We start from the raw sequence: 25,971 nt of genomic DNA on the forward strand, positions 1-25,971 counted from the left end.
CCCCATAGAACCACCTTGATTGCTCGGCAGGCAGCATTAGATCCCGCCCCAAACCGAGCAGAACCCATTGTCTAAGCCACGGGGAATGGAAACGGGGAATGGTACTGAAAAGTAACAATGACCGTGGCAGAAACTCAACCTATATGCAACAATATATAAAGTATGTATCTATAACTAACGCTGTACAACCAATTGCAGGCATTATCAAAGGAGACGAAATAATGGTCATCAATGGCGCAATTGTGTCCGATCTAGATATGATGTACTTGGAGAGCGTCCTGCAGGAGGAACAATCGCTCAGCATGATGATGCGGTAAGTTATGACAGCCACAGACCAGCATTGTTCTTGTTTACGCCCTGCTTAACATCTGTTTCGATGTTCCGACTTGAATGGCCGGCGATAAAGTATACGCCGTGTGGCCGCGCCCCATGTGGGCGCATATGGCCATTGTTTAAATTTCAGTTACACGGATTAATTAACTATTTTAGTCACTGCGTCCAGCGATGATGTCAATTAGCTTTAGGGCGACTCGTGACAGCGTAATGCAATATCCAGCCCATTGTTCTACCATTGTGTGAAAATTTGTGTCCATTTCCCTGTTATATGGCTCATAAAGTTGAAGGAAAAACCGACTGACTGACAGATTTTATCAGTCTTCCCTCCACAATCCTTATTATTGGCCATGGCCAGCTTTAAAAAAAATCTTTAAAACAGCAACCTGCAGCTGCTGATGTTGTTAATTAAAAACATTCTGTGCAAGCTTTCTAACTCTTGGCATTACTCAACCAACTGGCCACAAGCCACATCAAGTTCACACACCCCAGAATGTCAACAATCGACAAGCTTTGCCAATTTTTGATGATGTTACACCATAAGAAGTTTCGCACTCGAAAAAATGGTAACTAACCCAGTGGCAGAAATTGTTTCGCAACAAATCAGAAAAAAAAAACCAAAAAAAAAAAGTCGATGGGCGAAAAAAGAAGATGTTTGAACTGAAAAATGTTCCATGTACATTCTCGAACCATTTTCGGTTTATAGTTTTTCAGCAAAGTCAACAACAAGTTCAAGCCGCAGCTGGAAAATGTGTGCGGAGCGTGGCGAGGGGTTGGTCGAGTGGTGGTTGGAGGTTGGGGAAAAGGAAAACGTTTGGAAAACCGGGCAAAATGGGTAGACAAGCCGTAACCCAAACACGTTGCCACTTCACGTTCTCTCGCTTGCCATGCAGTTGGAACGTGGTCGGTGGGTTCCCTTGGTTCCGTTTCGCTGACCATCCAGCCCCCTGTCCCCCACTTTCCAACCCCCGAATTTCCCAACCCCACCACCTGCATCACCTTTCGGACGAGCCGAACGGCATTTTGATAGCCTAATTAGCTTCTCTTTATGGCAAACGAAAACAGAAAAGCTTTTGTGCTAAGCGTTTGTAGAGCCAAATGACCCCTGACCCCTGACCTCCTCCCCTGCCAGTCGTCCGTCCATTCAAATTATGCACGTTGGGAGCATTTTCCGCATCTTTTGCTAATTTCGCGCACTGACACAGAAAAAGGTCACGGCAGTCCGCAGTCGGTAGTCCGGAATCCATTCCAGGTGTCGCTATACGTTCACTTGTTTGGATTTGTCAGGAGGGTCAGAAACGGAAATTATGCAAATACTACACGGTACAAAATTTACTTAAATATTTCGAAAACTTAAAATATGTGACAGTTCATTTTTGTCAGAAATGTCAATAATCATAAATACAAATATTATATATATAACTTCTATAAAAAAAAGATTAACTGTACTTGTCTGATTTATATTAAATAAATTTAAGTTAAATAAAGATTTTTTGACGTTAAGCAAATAATAAACAATTTTAAGTTAATTACACATTATTTACGCAAAATAAAAATAGTTTTGGTATTAAACAAATTTAGACACAACTCAAAGCTTTTTTTATGCCATTTAATCTGATTTTTAATAAAAGCAATCAGAACATTTCAATATGAACTTCACAACTTATGACAGGTTTTATGTATATTTTTATAGTCTAACAGTTTTTTGGCTTTCTATCAGGGGTAAAATTAAATTGAATTCAATCGAATGAATAATGATTCTTATTAAAAAAATCAAATTCACAGCTGCAAGCTAAACCCATTTTTTTGCTTTTTACCTATGTGTTAATAAAAACCAGATAATTTACATCTTAATTAGTATTGATTTCATCCATATACGTACAAGTGTTGTGCTCAGCATTGAAATTTTCACTTTGACAAGAGGGTTAGAAATGGAAGTTATGCTAATATGCCATAATCTCTTTTTGTGAATCCCATTTTCTTTATCATTCTGTAGGTCTTCCCGCACGGAGCCACCAGATCTTGTGGGGATCATGAGGGTCACGGACGATATGATTGATTCGCTGGTGTGCCCGCCGCCGCCCACAGATCCGCCGGTGATGAGCGAGGAGATGATAACTGGACTGATTGTTCCGGCCCCGGGTTGGAGTAAGTACCGCCTGCCCAAATGCACCCAAATGCGAAACCGAAACAAATTTCCCCACGGGGTAACCTCGAAATTGTTGTGTGTGGAAATTCGGCCGTTTTTAAACAGTTAAGCTGCAGTGAAAAGAACGGGAGCGGGGAGGGGGAGGGGGGATAACCACAGGCAGCATTCATCAGCCACTCGCACAACAAAAGCATACTAATCACGGCTATGGTTACGGTTCCGTGTCCGTATCCGTGTATGGCTTGGGGTCCGGTTCCACGAGCCTTGACGTTGAGGTGCGTCCCTATACCTCCGCTTCCCTCTCCCTTTATCCTTTATCCCAGAATGCGAATGGGAGAGTGTCTGTGTGTGTGTGTGTGCCACAGGAAACGAAAAAGCGCATTTCCGGGCATGCATGCGAATTTGTAAAGTTCATTAAAGTAATTTATATTTTTTTCCCCCTCTTTTTTTTGCATTAAATGCTGGCTCTAGACAACGGCCAGCGAAAGAGATGGCAATACCGAGGGTGCGAGAGAGAGGCACCAAGAGTGTGTGGGTGTACAACATGTACAACAACAATTACATCAATAAGTAGGGAGGGAAAAAGTGAGGCGATTGTGGGTGTGTGCCGTTTCGCAACAACCAACTACATAATCACAGAATTACAAACTGCAGCATACATATGAGCGCACTCACACACACGTACTATACACACACATACACTACACACACACACGCTGCACTGCACTCAAAAAGCCGAAGTGGCTAAGAACACAAAACAATTAAAGCCAACAAACGCAGCAGCGGCAAGCAACAACAACAACAACAGCGGCAACAACAGTACACAAAATGAAACTTTTTTGTTGCGGCAAACAATTAAAAGGCACAGAACGAACACTAAAAAAGAATTAAAATAAAAAAATATAACAACAGAAAAAAAAATGTAGCAGAAATTAAACGACTCTCTATATATGCACGCATGTGTGTGTGTGTGTGCGTATTAATATTTATTTCTACTTTCTTTTTTGACACACATCCTGGCGGCTCAAAAAGTTTGCCAGAAAAGAAGGACAGCTGAAGGGACAATAAAAGCAGACAAAAGCAGAGTTACTGATTACAGGGAGTTTGTTCCCCTGGTGAAAGCCACCAATTTTCAATTAAATTTTTGCCAGCAAAAAACTAGTTTATTGATACCTTTTACCTGCGATCTTGCCAATTTGTGGTATTAAATTACGGAAATGAATTCGCGAAAGTTAAGACAACCAAGTTATGCCAACGAGAAAAGAGTCGGATTATTCCGCAAACTTGGAGAACAATCATGGGATCATTAACCCCCAAGAAACTGTGCAGGACTTGTGCCAAGTTGTTTAGTATCCTGGAAGAAAAACATGAACGAAAAAGTGGCCCAAGTTGAGAGCTCCTCGAGCGTATCTTTCTGCCATAAACAACTGCAAGTCTTACTTTATTTAAAACCACTAAAACTGGCCAAGTTATTTGCCTTCGACAAATTTAACTTGGCACGTCCACGAGTTATTAGCTCAGGCTTCTGGCAGGAATTTGGGAAAGCCCTAGCACCAGGACTACGTGCAATTTGCAGAAGGAGACCGCAAACTGAAATTTATAAGACGGCAATTTCCAATAACTAAACGCACAGTGTGTGTGTGTCTGGTGTGGTGTCAAATTTTAGGGAAAATGTTCATAAAATTTGTTGCCAGCAAATTTGCATGCAGAGGGACCAAGAAAACACAAGACACTAGCAGTTGGGGAACATAAGACTCGAGACACCAAGACTCCAAGGCGGTCTTGAAGGACATGATTTTTAAATGCTTCCTGGGTGCTGGCAAAACTACTTCTACTACAGAGCACAAAAACATACACGTGCTTAGAAATATATACCAAAATACACTGAACACTAATTCTGACTTGTTGGAAAAACTAGTTGCTGATTTAAAGCTTCATACAAATATAAACGCATCTCAAAACAAAATGGAGCCATGTATTTTCAAATGTTTTGTTATCGTAAGCCAAAATATTAATATTACACTTTCGGACTTTTAAAATTTTGCCCCCACGTTCTTTCCCAGAAAACTTTTAAGAATGTTAATTTAGGTTTTCAGTTTTATAACTCTTTAGATTGGGTACTCTATTTTTCCAACTTATTGTTAGCCAACTTAATATTTATAAGTTTCTGTAACTTATTGCTTTTGAAAACAAAATAGCATCTGCAGTTTGGATAACTCTTTGCTAGTTCTTGCGCAAAGAAACGATTCTTTGAGGAAATTGCTTTGTTTCTAAGATCAAAAATTGCCAAAATAGTTGCGGTATCTTTTTTGGGAAGTGCAAGGGAGTTTGTCTGCGAGTTGGCCTCATATGTATGGGCCATAAATTTCTTTTGGTTAAGAGCGTGCCTTTCCTTCTCGCCGCCTGTATCCTTCGCTCTTTTTCGTCCTGAGCGTGTGGACGTTGTGGCAAACACATTGCAGCAATAATCATTACTGCTTGTTGTTGCTGCTGGCTGTTTTCGTCGTTATTACTTTCGGCTTTGAGGCAGGGCAGCAAAATAGGGAGTAAAAGAGGGAGGAGGGCGTGCCATTTTTGCCAGTATTAAAATTCCTTCGCTCGCTTTTTACTGCACAAACATGGAATTTAAAATTAACAAGCAACAAATAACCGAAAAAAACGAGCATTTAATCGATATTCTCCGGGCGCCTGCCACACACAACTAATTACGAGGCAGGCCAAAACTAATAATAATAAAAGTAGTAATAATAATAATACTTAATCACAACATTCGCTTATCTCCCCTCCAATTTTCAGATGGCACTAGCAAGGATTTGTACTCGCCGGAGGCGGAAAGCTCGCCGGCCACCTCCTTTGTGGATCCTGCCGCAATGGCCGCCCAGTTGGCGCTAAGCGGGGGCGTGGTCGTTGGCGGACTGGGCGTGGCCAAGCCCACATCGCGTACGAGCAGCTTTGAGATTGAGAATCTCCTAAAGACCGCAGAGCAAGTAAGTGCAGTGCCCGAAAATCGGGGCGAGGGGAATGAGAATGGGGTAAACTGTAAACTGGAAACTGGGAGTGGGGCAACCAAACGCAAACACAACCCTATCGACCGCCCCCCATGACCCCAGCACCGCCCCCCAATCCCACCCCTTTCCGCATTTACCCTCCGTCCCACAGGAACCTGCCACTTGGAAGGCAAATCAAATTGCTTTGAACTCGCAAAGCGGAAACGGAAACTATTAAAACGAGCGCCAAACACGACGGCAGATGGGTGGGAAGAAATGGGAATGAGAATGGGAATGGGAACGGGAATGGGAACGGGTTGTAGGTTGTGGGTGTTGGGTGTTGGGTGGTGTGGTTTTCGGAAGGCCGACTTCCTCCACTCCCCAATGAGCACTTGTGATTGAAATGTGCACAAATTGAAATTTGCACAAAAAGATGTGGCAACTGGGATACTCGTAGCAGGAAGCAAGATCTCTGAGAGCTCTATGCCCCAAGGCGTGTCTCGACACATCTCAAGATGTCATGGCAAATTTGGCCTATTGGAGGAGGAGGCCTCTTCCTTCTTCTCCAGCCAGCAAACAATAAATGTCACGGCTGGCATAAAAATATCAAGGATATCTATATATATATACAGGACAACAGATATGCCAACAGAGAGAAAAAGTACTCAAGAACAAATGTTCTTGGTATTCAGAAAACTTTAATTCTTAGTTTGCAGCCTGGCAAGTTTTGGGAACTCTGTTTAATTGCAACGCGAATTAAAATGTATCAGAGTTATTAAGCAAAAGCTTTTTAATAACAAGAAGTTGAATTTAAAATAAAACTTAAATCAAAATTAATCAGTTTTCTGTTGAACTTAAAAGCTTTGACTTAAGCTTTTCTACCATATGAAAATAATACTAAAAATAGTTTAAATTTTCCCATCTCAACATAAAATGAAAATTTATAAGTTCTATTTTTATTGGAAAATGTTTAAGCAATGTTTTTTGTATTTATTTTTGAACCGAAATAATCAAAAGTTCAGGTTCTTACTCCAAGAAGGACCATTCATTTTCCAATTAATAATTTATAAATTTTTTATAAGACGCCTTAAAAATTTGATGTTAATCTTAAATATTAACTTGTTATTAAATGTTTTGAATAATGAAATATTTCAAATTAAATATCATCTAATAAAAGCTGACAGGGAATGTTGTTTCAGGATGCACACTACGAAACTTTCCCAAGCCAAGTTAAGTTTTTTCCTCAGTGTACAGATGGGTTGAGAAAAGGGGGTGACGCGACAGATAGAACAACAAGCAAAGATGCCACAGAATGCACTTTGTTTTCTGGATATGCTTTCCCCAAGTGTGCTCGAAACTGGCAGAAACCCACTTCATTTAATGATACTTGAACACTGTGACACACAAACACACTGAGGCGACCTGGAGGGCGAGGGACTGTGGGTGTTGTGTTATATAAGGAATCCTTTTAATTCAAGTTGACATTTCACACAGGACGGAGCGAAGAGGCGGGGTTCAAAATTCAAGACATTTTCAAATTTTTCATCTTTGGGCCAGCCCGGCGGCAACAATGTGGGCACTCAGCGCCAAAAGCCAGAAGCCAGAAGCTGCCGTTGCTGCAGCTGCCGCAGATGTTGCCACTGTTCTTGCACCTGACTCACCTGGCAAGCCCCCAACCACGCCCCCTCCCCTTTTTAACCCCTGTCTGCTGTTTTGGCTTTTGGGTCGGCGTCGCTTATGCAAATCAGAAGCGCAGCTCAGCTCAGCCCCAGAATGCAGAACAATAAAACAGTTAAAAGTAGACAAGAACAAGCTGCAAAAACCCGGAGAGCGGGAGGGGTATAGCCAAGAAGAAAGAGAGGGCACTAACAATACACAAAGTGCAACTGCATAAAAGTGAAATGTCTCCACAATGCCGGGCAACAACAGCGCCAAACAATGACAACTGCAATTGCAGTAGAAGAGGGCAGAAAGAGAGGGGACTTGGGGCACATGAAAAAGATGAGTCTACTGCCTAGCGATGGCAGCGTGACAAATGGGTTTCCGAGCTAGATAAAATGAAATTGGCAATTACACCGATTAACACACATAAATATCCACATAATAGTTTCAAAATTTCGTAATTTATCGAACAAGTTTTAGTAGGATAAAAAGAAGCTACAAAATTTTAACTAACTATATTTACAGATTTTTTTTAATGACAGATTCAATGACCATTCGTTCCAAAACTTTTAAGATATTATTGTAATGAACTATACTGTTCAGTTTTAGCTTAATTTTTCAAGATTCGAAATAATTCCAGAATTTCTACCTAAAATAGTGTCTATTAGAAATGTACCCAAATATTAAGAAATATCTTTTATCTCATTTTTCTCCGTGTACCCCTAGTTTTAGCCAGCTTTTATTATAATCCAAGTGAATTGTGGAATTCTCAAGCATTTCACTCCCTATTCTCCTGCAAGTTCAAGACCTTTTTTGAGGTTTGAGTTCTGTTTGTTTAGGCATTTACAATGCAAATTCATTTGCCGCTCCTTTTGTTAAGTCAATTTATCAGGAATGCTCCATTTAACACTTTTTCCCAGTGTTTTCGTGTTAGTTTTTTTTTTGGCTTTGTGTTCTGTGGCAAATAGACAAGTAGACGAGGCAGAAGAGTTAGGCAAACAGGAGAAAAGTCAAGAGAAAGAGCCACGAAGAAGACTCGAGGCGAAAGTCTCTGCCGCCACTAAGTCTTAATGCAAAAGTAGTGGGTGGAGGGGATGGAAGGAAGGGGGAAGGGGGAGTCGAGGTTACATGGCTTATACGATGGGGCACCGACATGTCCGTATGTATATTGTGTATGTCAACCATCAAGCGTCAACTGTCAGTGCCAAATGTGCTTGTAACCGCACACACACAAAAAGCAGGCAAAGGTTGTTACATTCCATGGACGGGGGTGACTGTGGAGGAGGGGGTTTTGAGATTGAGACCCACAAACACTTTGGCCGCCACACCATTACCAGCACCAGCACCAGCACTAACACCAACACTTTCCGAGGACAAAGGACAACACCAACAACTTGGACAAGGACGTGACAGTCATTTAGAACCGCAGCTGTCTCCGTGTCTCCTTAAAGTGGCCGCGGGCTCTTGGCCACGCCCTAAAAACCCATCCAACCCATTTGAATACCCCACCCATTTGGCACCCCTTTACCCCTCCCCTGGTGTTATAAACTATCGCTGTTCTTATCTATCTCTGTCACACGGCTAACTTCATTTTTGTTTATTGTCATTTATTTGGTGTCTCCTTTTCACGCGCTCGCATCTCTTTTCGTTCTGTTCTTTCTTTGGGTTTGTTCCTTTTCGTTCCACGAAAACAACTCCTCATCATGCAACAATCAACACACCACAACAAAAACAACAATAATAATAACAACAATAACAACAACAACAACAATAATAATAACAACAACCACACAACACCACTGAAACAACCTGAAACAACAACAACAACAACAACAACAACTTGAACCTGACCTGTGAACCGTGTTAAGGTTACCGGATTTTGTCGTTCACCCCAGGAAACACGCAAATCGAGCCCCACCGGCTCGGTCACCTCGTCGGTGTCGACCACGGCATTAACCCCATCGCGCCAACTGACCGATGCGGAGAAGCTGCGCAAAGTCGTCATGGAGCTGGTGGACACGGAACGCACTTATGTGAAGGTGAGTCTACTACTATGCAGTGCAAAAAAAAGGGGCCGCAAGAAATCTTTGGCTTAAAAATATATACACATCGGCCTTCTTGATAAAGAAAAATACGTAATTAAATTTAAAGCTCCTTTAGAGATATTTAATAACCAAATTAATGAGACACAAATGTGTTACTTAAACTTTAATATCTTTATTTACTTATCCAATTTTATAAAGGCAAACTTACCATTACCACTTTTCCTAAATGCTTGTGATCTCAAAGGGACATTAAAATAATCTGGTTTAAACACTTTTATGTCCCTAATACTATACTTTTTAAAAAGTTTACAATGTTTAAAGAAAGAAAGATAATCCGTATTTCGATTACTTCTGACATTATTAGCTTATAATAAATGTCAAATGCACAAAGTTATCGAAAATCCAATTACCATTTCATTAGGGAATTTTTCCCACATTTTATTCGTTCATAACGACTTATAATTAACTCTTCTTATTCGGCCAGTGCGGCCAGCGTCAATAATATCCTTTCTTTCGATCAGTGTGCCCAGCACCAACTTAAATGGAAATCCCAGCATCGACCACTGACTTGTGTTCATTAGAGTGGGGCGGCGGCAGAGAGAGCGCCTGCAATTAAAAATGCAAATTTTAATCCTTTAACTGTGTCGCTTTACTTCTGTTCTGTTCTGTTCTGTTCTGAGAATCCCAATTCTCGTTCTGTTTGCTGCTTCCACCGATTCTTCTTGCCAGTGTTTGCTTTAAGCCAGCTTCAAGACTGGTTTTTCGTTGGTCTGGGCCAGGAAGCATACAAATAATTATTATAATTTAGAAATTATGTAAAGCGCCGCTGCGGCAACGGCGAAGGCTTCGGGTCTTATCTGCGGAGCGCGGCCAACGTGCTGCCCCGCCCACCATCTACCGCCCACCGCCCCCGCTGCCCGGAAGTATTGTTCCAAATGAAAGCGCGCGCCTGTGGCTATGCTACAGTATTTCTCCACTCTTTTTTGTTTCATGTTTTGTGCCAGTTGGCAAAACTAAAAAGTTTCCTCCAACCAAGCATAACTGCTGGCCAACTCCGCCGGGAATTGTTGTGGCCAAAATCGGGGGGGTGAAGGCAGCGGTCGTTGATTTTTTAATTTAATTTATGCATTTTCGGCGCTGTCCGTAAAAAAGTACTTCCCCCATTTTGAGCTTTATTGAACCATCCGGCTCTCGATTAACTTGCAGCACTTGAACAATCTTCTCGAGCACTATCTGGAGCCCATGAAACGCGAGACATTCCTCTCCAATGCCGAGATCAACGCTCTATTTGGCAACATCCACGAGATCGTCACATTCCAGCGCCAGTTCCTGCAGAATCTGGAGGAGTCCTTGGACCTAGAGCCGGAGTTCAACAAGTTCGAGCACTGCGGCCAGTTCAGGGTGCGTTGCAAATGGTAATCTAAGTGCTGCATTAGTAATTGCATTTATCCGCCTTCACAGAATGTGCTCTTTGCGATTGGCTCGGCTTTCCTCTATTACGTCAACCACTTCAAGCTGTATTCCTCGTTCTGTGCCAGTCACAGCAAGGCGCAGAAAGTCCTGCATCCAAGTGAGTACTCCCCACCAGAATCCCCACCGCAATCCCCCAGACAAATCAAATTCGTACATTATAGGAATTAATTTACATACATCAGAGGGTTAGTAGAGAACAAAATACAAGGGCAAAACTGGGCAGGCAGAAAATACAAGGAAATCTTGAAAAAAATAAATTATAACTTGTATTATCAGCATTACAAGGAATGAATTTGCATAATACAAAATTGAAAGCAGGTTACAGATTAAAACTTATAGCAAAAGGCAAGAGAAAATTTATAGAGTTCAATTTAAAACTTCATATATCCAAGAAATAAACCTCGTTAACAAAAGTAGATTAATTGAGTTTTTAAATGTAAATTAAGTACAAATACAACATTAACTACCTATCCAAAAGTTTTCCTAGACCTCATTAACATTACCAAAAGTGTGTTACTCCAATGAAACGCACTGTACATGTGTGTGTGTGTGTGTGTGCTGAGAATAGTACCAACTATTGCAATCAGCGTCAAGCGTCAAAGTCTATTTGAGTTTCAGTTGAGCAAGAAACTTGTAAAAGTCAAACAACCGAACCAAACCCAACCAAACCCAACCGAACCGATGCGAACCCACAGAGTGAACAATTGGCAAACTGTTCGCTTCAATTGTGCCACGCCCCTGGCCCGCGTTGCGCCCACTTTAAAATGATTTGCAAGTTAAATGAATAATTACAACCGCAAATGCCGACGTCGACGACATCCCTCCCCAGTGAAAACCGCAAACGGAAGGCAAACTCCCAACCGAAAAAAGGGTGTGATGGCTGGGGTTTTTCCGAACATATTCATATTCATGCCAAGGCAGCAGCAGCAGAAGCAGCAGCAGCAGTGGCAACTGTCAAGTATCTTTTGTTAATTAAACTTGTAGAATTATGACACGCTTACAAATGGCGACCCAAAACTATGCCAGGGCTTTGGAACTTCTGCGGGGGTGTTGGCGTTGGGAGCTTGGTGGTGTGCTGGGTGTTCTTCACTAAACTTGCCTTGCAAACATTCCATAATTAAATTAGACTTAGACTAAGCTTAAAAGCAATCGAGCAAACAGCTGGCACTGTTGGCTGAATGTGAAACCATGCCACTTTGATCGATGCGTCCGTGGATGGGATGGGATTTGCAGCTAATCAAAAGCGTTCGCAAGGTAAAAAATGTATGCACAATATTTGCAATCAATGAGCCAAGGCGTAGTCAAGGTAACTGGGCAGGGGGTAGGACCATAGAACCATATCCTGGAAGCATCATCCACTCGAGGGTGGAGCCACTGCACCCGCCCGACTGTTGCATGAAATTTTATGCAAAAAGTTGAAAGGATAATTAATTATAGCAAGAAGTGCACTTAAGTGCCTTCGTTACGTGCAAGAGCTGGAGAATCCTGTTGCGGATTGGAGGGATATTAAGGAGTGGGAGGGCATCAAGGGGGCATATTGTCGGGCTGGCAGAAGGACAAGCAGCCAGCGACAGACGCTATTAGACGTAAATCTGCTCCGGCTAAAGTTGCAGCTGCCTATCCTGCTGCAGACAGGCTTTGACTTTGCCTTTATCAAAAGCTGCACGGCTGACAATAAGAACAAGTTAATGACATTTTCTTGTCGACGATGTGCCGCTGCCATAGCCGCTGTAACTGCATATCCTTGTCTACCTTGTGTACCGTGTGCCTTGCCTTCGCCTCGCCCCTCCATTTACTGTAATGGGCCAACGTTGCAATTAATTTCACCGTCCCAAACAAGCGTCCATTGAAATCGAATCATTTGGCAAATGTCTCAATTTGCATTTGCATTTCAATTCGCCCATCAATTCATCTCCATCCCGTCTATTTCCCCCATCCAGACGAGGGCAATCACGCCCTGCAGGAGTTCCTGGCCGCCCGGAATCCCAAGCAGCAGCACAGCAGCACCCTGGAATCGTATCTGATCAAGCCCATTCAGCGCATCCTCAAGTACCCATTGCTCCTGCAGCAGATGCGCAATCTAACAGACACCCGGGCCGATGAGCATGTCCATCTTTGTGGTATGTACAATGGTGGATATGGATGTGGATGTGGATGCATCCACCATGCATATGCATATGCAATGCTAACCTTTATGTTATATATTTTTTATTTGAACACCAACAGAGGCACTCAAGGGCATGGAGAAGGTGGCCGAGCACATTAACGAGATGCAGCGCATCCACGAGGAGTACGGCGCCATTTTCGATCACCTGTTCCGGCAGCATCAGAAGTCCTGCAAACAGCCCATCGACTTGAGTCCAGGTGAGAAAGTCTAAGATTTAAAGAAATTTAGGTTTTTTAAACAGAGCAAACCGAGTGTGTACCAGAAGCCTTCTTTAGTTCCAGAGTGCAACAAAATATTTGTGTCATAGAAATCTCTGTAACTATGCTTAACAATCACCATGATTCGGCTCAATTGTTCTTAAAATTTAAGGAAATATATTCCTTCAAATGCGTTTATTTTCAGGTCACTTTTTGAAGATTTCTCAAACCTTTATATACTTAATAATTAGAAATTGGATTATTTGTTAATTCATATTATAAACAACAGATTCTAAACCAAATTTAGATAAACAGAAGTTTATTCATAAAATTATAGTTTGATTTTATTATCAATTTATGAAAAAAAAAAAACAATAATGGTCAATACTCATTTAAAATATGGACTTACATGTAATCCAACTCCTATTAATGATGAAATAAAAATCAATTTTTTATTTACCAAAGCAAAACGGTTTTGTTTTTTTATGCGATAGTTTAAAGAGTTGAAGTTTTTGTTGAAGTTTTTGTTGAAGTTTTCGAATTTCATTAAAGGTTTTTTTATGATTTTGCAGGAGATCTCTTGTACTATGGAGGAGTGGAATGGCTGAACATTTCGGACTTCCTGGGCAAGATCAAGAAGGGCCTGGAGCTGCATGCCATGTGCTTTGTGTTCAAGTCGGCAGTGGTGTTCCTCTGCAAGGAGCGGCTGCGTCAGAAGAAGAAGTTGATGGTATGAAAGGCATTTGACACCATAGTTTTCTAAGAAATATAAACTCATTCTTACGCTTCTATTTATACACAGGGAGTGTCCAGCAAGAATGCAACCAACGAGGTGGAGATCATTCGCTACCAGGTGCTAATACCCGTGACCGAGGTGCAGGTGCGTGCCAGTTCGGCCAAGGACATGGACTCGCACTTCCTATGGGAGCTCATCCACCTGCGCTCCCAGCTGCAGCGTCGATCCGAGAAGGTCTACGTGCTGTCCAACAGCACCGCCGACTTCCGCAACGCCTTCCTGAAGACCATTCGCCAGATCATCCGCGAGAGCGTCCGGAACATGTCAATTCCGATGAAGAACTTCGGCGGCAGCTCCGGCTCCGTCTCCGGACACTCCTCGCAGGGCATGGGCAGCATGGGGTACGCGGGCAACTCGCAGACACTGGAACGACCCAAGCAGCAGGTAATTTGCAACTTTTAGACTCCTAAAAAACACTTTATGCGCCATGTAGCATTTGTATGATATAATTTTTTTACATATTGTACACTGACAAAAAAATGGTAAAACATATAATTTTTAAATTAAACATTTAATCTTGAATAGTTCCAATCCTTTATATTCAAGTAAAATGAAATTAAAAATTATATTTATCATTCAGATATTAAAATCAATTCCAAAGATAGAGAACAAATGGTTCATTTAATTTTTGAAATCTTATCATATTTTGAGCTTAGGTATAAAACATTTTATACTAGTTTTAAATATTATATAGTTGGTTTTGGCGACCTTTCCAAAGTATTATTATTATTATTATTATTATTATTATTATTATTATTATTATTATTATTATTATTATTATTATTATTATTATTATTATTATTATTATTATTATTATTATTATTATTATTATTATTATTATTATTATTATTATTATTATTATTATTATTATTATTATTATTATTATTATTATTAAATATTAATTACAAAACGCCTTTGTTCAATACTTCTCCACAGATCACCATAGTTCATGGCTCGCACACTCTGGGAAAACCGAAGAAGAAGTCCGGATCGCAGCGCCACTCTGCTGGCAACATTGACTACGACAATTTGTCGGGCAGCCAGGAGGCGGACGACCTGCCGCCCAGTGTGGGCGTGGTTCAATACGGCTCCGGCCACGCCCATGTGCAGCAGATGCTGCCAGCCGGCTTCCGAGGACGCAGCAAGACGGTGGGCGATGTCGCGGGTAAGTTTAACTGAAGTCTAGTCCCGAAGATCGCCGCTCTCCTGTCGAGATGATTGCTAACAATGCCCCTCACCACACCCCGCATCATCACACGCCGTGCCATAAAGAAATCACCTGCTCTTCCCCAGATCCCCATCAGCAGCAACAGCAGCAGCAGCAGCAACAGCAACTGCAGATGCCACAGCAAGGACATGCCCATGCCCACCCACATCCCCATCCACATCCACATCCGCATCCGCGGGAGCCACCACCACCCCCGATCCGGCAGCCACACCTGCACCACCACAGCTCGGACATCGAGAGGATCGATCCTGGGACGAAGTCGGAAGGCGAGGAGGACTCGCAGCAGGGCACAATCAGGCCCAAGGCCACACTGGGTCGAACGCCCAATCACCTGACGCTGAGGTGAGTGCCCAAACATTCCCACCCCCATTAAGCCATCAAGCCCCTTGTAACTGGTACTTTGCTGACTAACTGGATTGATCCAATTATTAATAACTGCCTATGATGACTTTAAAACTACTTAAATAACAGAAGCTGACTGACTGTGTTTTTTATAGCCATTTGCATTTTTCTTTAGAGAAATAATGCCGCTCATATTTAGGCTTTTAAACTGCGCTCAGCTTAGACTAACATACTTTATAATTTAATTGTTTTTCTTAACGACAATATATTTAACAATAGTTTTTTTAATTTCAACTTTTTAGTAAAAACATGATATAGAAATATTATAGTCAACTAAGACTTTGAGTTCAAGCAAATAAACTTCAAACTATGCATTTTAAATATGCTTACATTTTGAGGATCATTCTGACTTTCAACATACTTTCTAAATTAAAAATTTCAGAATTTTACAATCAATGATTGTACGTAAAAAACAATTTAAGAAAGCTCAAATATTTCACTGTCATTTCATCTTCGAGGTTTTGAAATAAGTTTGGTCGCTTGTCCATTATTTTTCTTCATTAATCTTTGTTAATTAAAATTCCAGTTTTAAGCTGCATTCAGCTTAGACCGACATGCTTTATAAAAAACCATTTTTTTTCAATTTCTATTAATTTTATTTCCTAACGATAAATTATTTTATTCACTTCAAGCTGAAATTATACATAATTGTCCATATTTTGAATGGTAAAAGATTTTAGAAATTGTCTGACAACTGGTAACGTGCAACATACTATGTAAATTAATTTTTATAATAACACTTACATTAATAATTTAAAAGGTTTTGCAAGTTTGTATTTATTCAATTTTTAAGTTTGCTATTTGCTTGCTTGTCATTTTAAAAAGGTTACATTTTGGTTTTTTTAAGTTAACTTATTTTACAGTCAATAGATCTTGACATACTTTAGCCAGATGGTTAGTCAGACTCCCTCACTTTGCCTTAAATCTAGTTAGTCAGTGGATAAACCAGATAAGTTAATGAGACCTCAAAGTAAGCTCGACTATTGCTTGACCCTGTGAATTTATCCCTCTCTCTTACCGCTCGTTCCGCATCTTGACATCTGCGATTTTCGAATGTGAATCCGTAACCGAATGCCAACAGCACCACATCGACGCTCTCGGTGGGCAGCACCGGCAGCCAGGCGCGCCTGATACAGTCGTCGCATCCTCCGGCCAGCTACCAGCCGGTGCTGATGAAGGACCTAGGTAAGCCCAGCCCGGACGAGTCGGAGCTCGAGTCGGAGTCGGAGGCGCATGCCGTCCAGGTGGCGGCCTCCTTTAACTTAAGTCTAGGCAGTAGTGGTAGCTTGTTCGCCTCCGATCCCCGAGAGAGTCAATCCCACACCCATTCCCAGTCCCAGACCAATTCCCAGTCCCAATCCCTGCATCCCTCACCGCGGCAGTCGCCGCGTCAATCGCCGCGTCAGTCGCCCAAGCAGGATATCGAGGTAATCGAGATCTTCGAGAGCGAGGCGGAACGAATGGCCGCCTCCCAGCAGGTGGCCGTCGTCCACCAGCATCAGCATCCGTTGCCAGCGGGCCAGGCCAGGGATTCAGGGCATAGACAGCGACGTGACCGTGACCGAAACCCGACCGAAACGGACGCCACGGCCCGGTTCATGGACAAGCATTTGAGCGATCTGGAGCAGGAGAACCTGGCCGACGGCACCTGCGACATTGTGGCCTACATGGAGAGCCTGCGTGAGAAGGCCTTCGATCCCCAGGATCTGGCCGAGGAGGCGGGTGACCAGCAGCAGAATGACTCCAGTCTCTCACCGGAGCCGCAGACCATTGTGGAGAACACGCAGCAGACGGTGGTGGTGGACATCGAGTCGCCTTCCAGGCCGGCCACCGAATCGGACAGCACGGGCAACACCACAGGACCCTCGGAGCGATCGGGTGACGAGACGGAGGAGGAGGCCACCACCAGTTCGCTGGCCTCGCACATCGTGGTGATCGACAAGAAGGTGGACAAGATCTTCAAGGCCAAGTCCCCGGAGCGACCGGCTTCCACCAAGGTCAAAGGGGGCCGCCGGCAGATATACATCTCCCCGGATCGCTGCAAGTCCCAGGGCAGCTCTCCGGTGCGGATCATCAAGATTAAGTCGCCGCGCACCAGTCTGAGTGACCAGGGCAAGCGCCTGAGTGTGTGCTCCTCGAGGGACACCTCGCAGGATCGCCTCTCGGGCGGCAGAAGGACACCCAGCCCACGCCGCTCCTCCGAGGGCGGTGGCATTCTGAAGCACCCCACTGGACCGGCTGCGGGCATCCTCAAGCCACCGTCCAGTCCGGCCAAGTCCAAGAGTCCGGATCGCAGTTGCTTGAAGAAGGGCGGCCCCTCGCATGTGTGCAGCGTGGAGACCCTTTCGCCGCGAGTCTCGCCCAGGGGCAGCATGGATCACCTGTCGCCGGACAGGGGAATGGCGAGCAGCTCCTGCCTGCGCCACTCGCCGCGCAGTAGCTTCGATAGCCACGGCGAGTCGGATCACAATCTGGACGTGCCGCATGGCAGCCGCAAGCGGAGCATGTCCGCCCACGGAAGCTTCGAGACGGGCACGCGTCCCAGGGCCCAGGAGACCTATCAGTACTATCCGGTGTATGACAACCAGACGTGCAGCGATCACTATGTGGCTGCCGCACCCACGGGACGATATGGTGGTGGTACTTCAAGTAGCCGCAGCAGGCTGAGCAAATCCCTGGAGCGTTCGACATCCAGGGACAGCACCACCACGAGCAGTTCGTATGGCCACAGGGCCTATGGGGTCTCGCCCGAACGCAACTATGTGGTCTACAGCTCGGGACCACTGCGCTCGCAATCCGCCGAGAATACGTTCTCCTCGCAGCCCATCTATGATCCCTTGCCCCGACATCCGCCACAACCGCTGCACCAGCCACCAATGCACCACCAACAACAGCAACAGCAGCAACAGCAACAGCAATATGTGAGCTATGCCCAGGAAATGGGAGGATATGGTGGCTGCCAGCATGATCCACAGGGAGGTGGCTATCAGTTGAGCTCCTCGGCACCGGAGTACACCACGTGCATCGATTGCCTGTACCAGAAGAGACCCTCCTAGCATAAGTCCCGCGTGCGGCAGAGTCGCACGCGGAAGAAAACGCCCCGTGGCATGGTGGTGGTCAGTGCCCAGCCGACGGCCACCGGCGGCATAGGATTCGTGCCCGAGATGGGCTCCGCCGAGGCACCCGGCGGCTGTGTGGACTGTCACGACTACTTCGAGATCCATGTCTAAGGAACTCCATAACGAGAAACCATTTGAATCCAATGATTAACAGCCAAAAGCGTAACAACAACAACCCGAAATGCCTCAATAAAAACTAATTTTAACCGAACTCAGCTCAGATATACGTAAACTCACGACGCAAACTATACAAAAAAAGAAGGGTAGTAAACAAAACCCAACACGAACTTCCAACACAAGGGATTGAAATCAAAAATACCTAGCCTACAGTATATACAATCTACTAAAATCCACAAGCATAAGTAATAGCAGCGCAATAGAAGGCACTCTTAAAATAGTGGCAGAGTGATGATGACGATGATTATAATACCCATACCCGTATTCGTTGTATAAGTGTTAGCCGTAAGTCACCGAACCTGAGCGTAGTTAGCTCTTTTAGCGCAGCAAATATTTAGCTCATACCGAAAAATAATCAAAGGATGTGGGGGTAACTAGGACCCACGATAAGTGAAAGGTTGCATAATGGGTGTGTGCCACCGTTTTCCAGTTAATTATTTAAGTTGCAGCCGCCGAGTTGAGCGAGAACATTTCGCCGTGATTTACACACTCCCCATCACACACACATACCGACACATTAAAGAACAAAATGGCGGAAGTTCCGCTCGCCTCGGGTGGCAAGTAGAAATATTACGTATACGCCGCGTTGCACACACAATACTCAAGTGCCGTAATTACGAGGGCAAACAACAGAAAAGAGCAGTGGCAGCAGTAGCTGGAACAGCAACTAAAACTAATGTTGAAATTCATACTCGCACTCAAGTAAACTACTAAGAGACAGGCAGACAAACAAATGGCAAACTCAACTTGAAACATGGATGGGAAAAATAAGACAGCCAGGAGCCAGGGTGAAAATAAAAGAAAACTCCACGCCGGCACACGCCTCACAGGCAGGTAAAAAGTTAGTGACAAGTCGCTCACTAACTATTGGCAGAGGTAGGAAAAGCAAAGGGGCGGGGGCAGGGGAAAACTGAGTCATTTCCGCAAATGAAATCAAACATTTTTAATTACCCATCTATCTGGCGAAAAATGGATCTGCAACTAAAAAGCTGACTTTGGGTTGAGTGCCAATATTTCCAGGGGTTAACATGACATATACCTAACAACAAAGTATACCTATCGAGGGATTATTTACATAAAGGACAAAAGGAAAACTAGAAGATAACAAACATTAGTTAGTTAGAAAATATTGCCAATTTGCACGTTTGTGCGAACGGGCATCGGTGTGTGTACCAATAATGTTGTGACAAATAATTTGCATATATGCATATGGTTTTTTGTATGATTTTTATAGGTTTTTTATAGATATAAACAAATATACATGCATATACAAGTCGATGGGCAAATCAAATGAAACAGTTTCCGCATGGGTTTTCCACCATTTCCGTTTCCCATTTCAATTAAATCAGCAAAATACAATAAATGGAATACCGATCAAATGGCGATGTATTCAAAGAATGATAATCGTAAGTCGTACCTCAATGTTCAGTAATGGGTAATCAAATTATATGTACACTTAGGTAGCTACGAAAATACGCGTATATAGTATACATAACCATCCTCCCTTTTAGCGGCGCGGGCTGGGAATTTCCATTCGATTCCTTGGCCCAAGCCGCCGTACTCTCGACTAAATATAAAAAACAAATTTCAGGTTGTTGTAACGAGAATTCAAAGCAGATTAAAAAACACAAACCAAAGGAAAACGTAGTCAAAATAAATATGTTTAAGCTTCAAGAACGTTTACAGTTTACAGTTTACACTGGGCTTCACAGCAGCAAAATCAAAACAAAATACAAAAAACAAACAAACATTCTCAAAAATCAAATTATACATCTTAAATACGGCATATATACAGCAGCATATACAGCAAACATAAATGTTAAACGAAAAATGGGAATCCTCGATGACCAGAGAAATATACGAAAATAAAGGCAAACTAAATAGATTTAAGCGGAAGCCGCAGACAGCGAACATTTAAGAGTAACAGTAAAACCAAAACTAAAACTAAAACTATAACAAATATCAAATTTAACCGGTAATCCTTGTGTGCACACACCCACACGGTCAAACACAGAAATCCACTAAACAAATAATCGAAAAATCAACAAACGTAACTGAAAACTTGAAAAGCGAATGCGTAAAAACTAAACGAAGGCAAGCATACATAACTAATAATGGAAACAGCAAACTAAATTGAACTAACTAAAGCGAATTACATAAACCAATTCAAATGCAATTAACAAAATGGCATTTGAGATAAAAGTCAATACATAAAGTACACAAAAACAAACAAATATCAAAGGCGGACGGACAGCGACTAGAACGGGAACGGAAACCAATAAACTAATAGAGTTTATGCACCGATTTCCTGGCCCATCCCCAGACTCTCGAAAAGACACCTCCCCTCGATTAGTTATGCATTTAAATTTGTTTAGTAGTTGCTTAGCAGGTAAGTGCAATATTCAATTGTAATTAAGCAATTGTAATTAGGCGCTTGTTGTCGGCGATGAGTGCTTGAATTGAATAGTAATTAAACAATTTTACGGGTGATATTTCATTTTGTCTACACACAATTATCTCAAAGATAACTAAAATCCCTAATCACAAGAAAAATTGACTCCAATAATGTTGAATTCAGTTAGATATTTAGTCGTAAGTCGAAGTCGGAATCGGAATCGGAGTCGGAGTTCGAGTTACCTTAGGCATGTTAAGTTACTAGGTTTTATTTCCCGCCTATTCGATGCATTTATGTGTATCTCTTTATAGCGTATCTGTGTATCTGTTGTGTCTGTTACAAACACTTGATATTATTAGTTGGCATCGCTTGATTAATAAACAACTAATCTGATGAAACCAAAACTTGAATTCAAAAATCGATAAACTTTGCAAGTTTTCCTTTTCAATTTGAACGTTTTGCATTTTCTCAATCAAATCTCAATCACGACAAATGACAGAGTGTGCCGAAGATCTAGAGCCAAATCTTAAACTGCTGAATGCCATGCCAACCGAAAGAGAGTTCATTATAATCGATCTATATATATTTATCTAATTATATATGTCTTATGGTTACACACACGTGCCCCACAACTCGACCACCACTACTCCACTTTCCCCACCACCCCAGAATCTAGAAACCAGAATTTATTCGGCATTTTTTCACACACAAAAACGCAATTATTTTCCAGAAATTTAATTTTCTGTTTTCCGTACAACTTTTTGTGTGCCAAACTAAATAAAATTAAAATGAATTGAATTGAATTTTATGAAACTCTCATCTATGCACAACTTTATCCATCGTTTTTTGAATCATGCTCTTTGACTTTCGCATCTGAAAAACTCATTTCGAAATTAGCAAGTGGGTTAACTGAAATGCGAAACAATTTCAATTTCACCACTCACTCAGCCACAATTTTCCAAATAAAAACTCCCCCGTATCCACCGCATATATGTACATAAATTTCTCCCTTTTATTTTGTATACCGAATTGGAGCCCTTTATCAAGACACACGAGAAACAGAAGTGGCAGAACGGAAAATGTTGGCATAAAATGCAAAACTTTTGATCTGAAATTCGAAAATTTGCCAAGTCTTGCCATAGTTATAAAAGCTAAACTAAAATAAACTAAACTATCAAAATGTCTGTAAACTAGAATATGAACCAAGCGATGTCAACATTTTAGCCAACAGAATTCTACCCAAACCCCTTATCCCCGGTATTAGTTGTTTGAATTAGCTGTTAATCACTCCCACTAACCAGACCCAGACCCAGACCCAGCCCCAGTCCCCAAAACTATATCAAGTAGCGAACCCCGCTTGAAGTAGTGCTCATTACATTAAACAATAATTAGTTTTGCTTATATTTTTTAACCAAAAAAGAACCGAAAGTGTCTGGCCAAAGCTGGTTGGTCACTTTGGGCACTTTGCTTGCATGTTTTTTAACCAAACGAATCCGAATTGGCCAAAATTTACTTATGAAAATCTGTTCGACACAATTGTATTATAGCCAAATGGAGATGCTACTCCGCCCCACTTGCTCTTTCTAACTCTTTCGCTCTCTAAATCTATATATTTTCTATCTGAATTTTAAAACGAAACTACAAATTAAGTTCTGCAAAAACCAAACCGAAAATATTTCATATTTTTTCATATATGGTTTCCATTGTATCTTTTCTTTTCTTTCATTTAATTGTAGGGTCCCCGGTGTGGAAACCACGAGACATGATAAATTTAGGCACAGATCCACAGTCAACAACCCGCAAAGACGATGTGAAAAATTAAATCAGAAAAAGCAAAGCAAAACATTTAGTATCAAGCTAAGCAAGCATAAGAGCTCTTAGCCCACAACTTCAATTCCTCTGTTCGATTTCTCAATTTTAACTAATCAAGTGTAAGGCAACAGCAACAGAAACAGCTAAAAGCAAGAGCAATGTGAAAGCAACAGCAAAAGCAAAGCAAAAGCAACAGCAACAGTTCAAAGTTTAAAGCAGGCGAAGCGAATCCAAAAGCATTTTTCAAGCTCAACGCTGCGAAATGAAGATGCATTGAATCACCGGCCATCGGTGAATGGATGTGGTTGGCTTTTGAAGAATGCTTGGCTTCGATTTGTTTCCTCTCCTTTTTTAATGGATAAAACATCGAAGAGTTTTTTGTCATAATTACGTTTACGTTTTTAACGAGAGATGCACCACAAAAAGGTCCAGCTAGAGAGATCCTTTTTAGAAAGAAAAACTTAAACATAAATTAAAACCAAGAGAAGACTTTGATTTATATTGATTGTATTTAAAGTGCAAAACATATAAAAAAAAAGCATAATTAAAGCAAAGGATTTTGAGCAGATTTAATATGAACTAAGGAAAAAGATTAAACATGATTAAGAAATACGAGAACAAATTCAAATGCATTTGTCGCTGAAAAGACTTGAAAGTAAATTTCGATTTAAATACATTTATTGAGGACAAGACGATGACGAAGCTGTCAAAGCGATGAGGAGGGAAACCCGTAAACCAATTGCAACCATTATATTTAGGCTTAGAGAATTTAAATTATAAAAGTAAAATACAAAACAAAAGAACCCCAGAGAATTGCAACAAAAAAATAAAACAAAGTCAAATGCAAATGCAGAATAAGAAAAACCGAAAATGGTAAATTGAAAAACATTTTAGCCAATTAAGCCACTTACACTGAAGCAAATCAACACACTCGTAATCGTAATGAAAAAATTAAAAACCAAAACAGCAATAAAAATGTTTAGTATGTAGGAAGTACACTGAAAAATACATAAAAATACCATACAAATTCCACATACACATAAACGAAAAATAGAAAAAATTTAGTCAAAATGTTAAATGGTAAACTTAAACAAAAAGGAAATAATAAAAAAGCGAAAAATCGCAAGCGACTCCATGCAATTAAATTGGTCAACAAACCGCCACAAAGAATCCAATCTGCAAAAAACAAGAAACCAAAAATTAACTCAAGCAAAGCAAACTCAATACGTTAATGCGGGCAAACATTAAAACAAATTATAAAACTATGCAAGAGAAAAAATAAAAGAAAATATACAAGCGTAAAGAAAACCAACACAAACCAAAAAAAGACGACACCTTCTAGCAGAATTACAATAATAATTAAGATCTTCACTTTGAACACTTTAAGAATCGAGAAACAATGACAACAGAATTATAGTTAAACAATGGAAACCAATCCCAAGCCCCGAAAACCCCATAGACAAAGGCACAATTTTTGAAAACCTTATTAAAAATCCCTTTGATTTCCCTACGTCTCAATACCCTATGGTTTTCAATTTTTGTAGAACGAATTTTTAGCAAAAAAATAAAAATATATAGTCAAATCAATGAAAATTCTACCAAATGGGAAATAATAATTAATTGGTTGTGAATGCAGCTTGGATGTTAATTCGATTCAGGAACAATGAAATCCCCAATTGCTGAACGTCTGTTTATTCTTCCGGCCGTACACTATTCGTGCGAGTGGCGATTGTCAATGGTTTTTTTCAGTGTACTTGCAGGCATTGTTCACCTTCATTCACAGGATAACTCATTAATTTTTTTACCCCTAAAACCCATTGAACCATGTAGCAACAAATCGAAACATAATCAAAACATTTTTTAGGTTTCCAATCAAATTGAATTAAATATACAAAAGTAAACTTTAATTAAATGATGAAAAGAAAATAAAAACGAAAGTAATAATTCAAACTACAGACCATAGAAAGCTATAAGAAGTGGAGTAAATAGAAATTCTAAATGTATACAGCAGTCTAATGATAAATCATCATCTTCGTCGATGATGAAAGCTAATCAAACACGGGAATACAAGGAGAAATTACTAAATACCAAGTCACAACATTTTAACATAATTTTTACAGTTTGTATAAGTTTGACAGAGGCAAAGTAAATAATAACTAATAATAAAAAAAAACAAAACTCAACCAGTCAGTTGGAAGACTTTAGCGAAATGAAATAGTTAAATTATGAAACTCATTTGAAGGCGAATGAACGTGGCGTGAAACTTTTTGTACGCATTTGACTATTTTTAAAGCATTTTTATTATATATATATACATAGTCACTATTATACGAATGTTTGAGAACCAAACAATGTACTCATTTAATTAAGTTCACGTGCACACGACGCACTGGAATCTCTTTTAACAAATTGTTATCGGATATTTGATTTGTTTGAGCGTATTGTTAGTTATCTCTTATCACACTTTCCTTTTGGCAAGAGCAAGGCAGCAGGATGTACGAGGGTAGACAATTGCATATTAAATAGAATTTGTAAGTCAGCCACACGAAATCCAAAATTGAAACAAAAATCAATAGCAAGTGCAGCAGCATTGGAAACAAGTGTAGCCATTAACAATGGACAACAGCAAGAAACGAACATTAAAATTCAATTTTTATTGTAAAACTTAAAAAGCAGCTGCAACCAGAACAACACATATAAATAAACAAAAAAACTTGCAATGTATGTTAATACTTTTTGAAAACATGAAAAACAAACAAACATTAAAAAAAAAGAAATACACAATGATTATACAATTGCAAATGCAACTTAACACTCAAACATAAGGATAGTGAAATGTGTGACAAATGATTAAATTACGAAATCCTTTTGAAGTGAACACAAAAGAAAATAAAATGTGAAATTTAAAAAAGAAACCAAATTCGGATGCCTTTTTACTGGGATTCCGCTCATTAAATCGAGCCATGATAAGGGTTAAATCTTTGGCGTTTGAGGGAATTTTAAGGGAAACCTTTTCAGCAATCTTAACT

General features: G+C 41.0%; 1 protein-coding gene across 25 annotated transcripts in view; it reads left to right on the forward strand.

The window, feature by feature from the left end:
- Nucleotides 1-25,183, forward strand: part of LOC128258660 (protein still life, isoform SIF type 1) — an 87,838-nt gene extending 62,655 nt beyond the window's left edge. For 10 of the 25 annotated variants that reach the window (XM_052990408.1, XM_052990409.1, XM_052990414.1 and 7 more), the window contains 13 exons: nucleotides 199-313; nucleotides 2,330-2,481; nucleotides 5,279-5,469; nucleotides 9,000-9,170; nucleotides 10,383-10,577; nucleotides 10,638-10,746; nucleotides 12,590-12,769; nucleotides 12,876-13,013; nucleotides 13,586-13,743; nucleotides 13,816-14,193; nucleotides 14,746-14,974; nucleotides 15,082-15,379; nucleotides 16,521-20,483. In XM_052990408.1, coding sequence (XP_052846368.1) covers nucleotides 199-313; nucleotides 2,330-2,481; nucleotides 5,279-5,469; nucleotides 9,000-9,170; nucleotides 10,383-10,577; nucleotides 10,638-10,746; nucleotides 12,590-12,769; nucleotides 12,876-13,013; nucleotides 13,586-13,743; nucleotides 13,816-14,193; nucleotides 14,746-14,974; nucleotides 15,082-15,379; nucleotides 16,521-18,495 — 4,289 coding nt within the window. In that variant the 3' untranslated portion in view covers nucleotides 18,496-20,483. Of the gene's footprint in view, nucleotides 1-198; nucleotides 314-2,329; nucleotides 2,482-5,278; nucleotides 5,470-8,999; nucleotides 9,171-10,382; nucleotides 10,578-10,637; nucleotides 10,747-12,589; nucleotides 12,770-12,875; nucleotides 13,014-13,585; nucleotides 13,744-13,815; nucleotides 14,194-14,745; nucleotides 14,975-15,081; nucleotides 15,380-16,520; nucleotides 20,484-22,866 lie in introns of those variants that run through there. The other 15 variants (XM_052990425.1, XM_052990423.1, XM_052990430.1 and 12 more) reach the window with 6 other exon arrangements.
- Nucleotides 25,184-25,971: the final 788 nt, after the last annotated feature.

The sequence above is a fragment of the Drosophila gunungcola genome (genome assembly GCF_025200985.1).
Source record: "Drosophila gunungcola strain Sukarami chromosome 3L unlocalized genomic scaffold, Dgunungcola_SK_2 000003F, whole genome shotgun sequence".
In the NCBI taxonomy this organism is placed as follows: Eukaryota; Metazoa; Arthropoda; class Insecta; order Diptera; family Drosophilidae; genus Drosophila; species Drosophila gunungcola.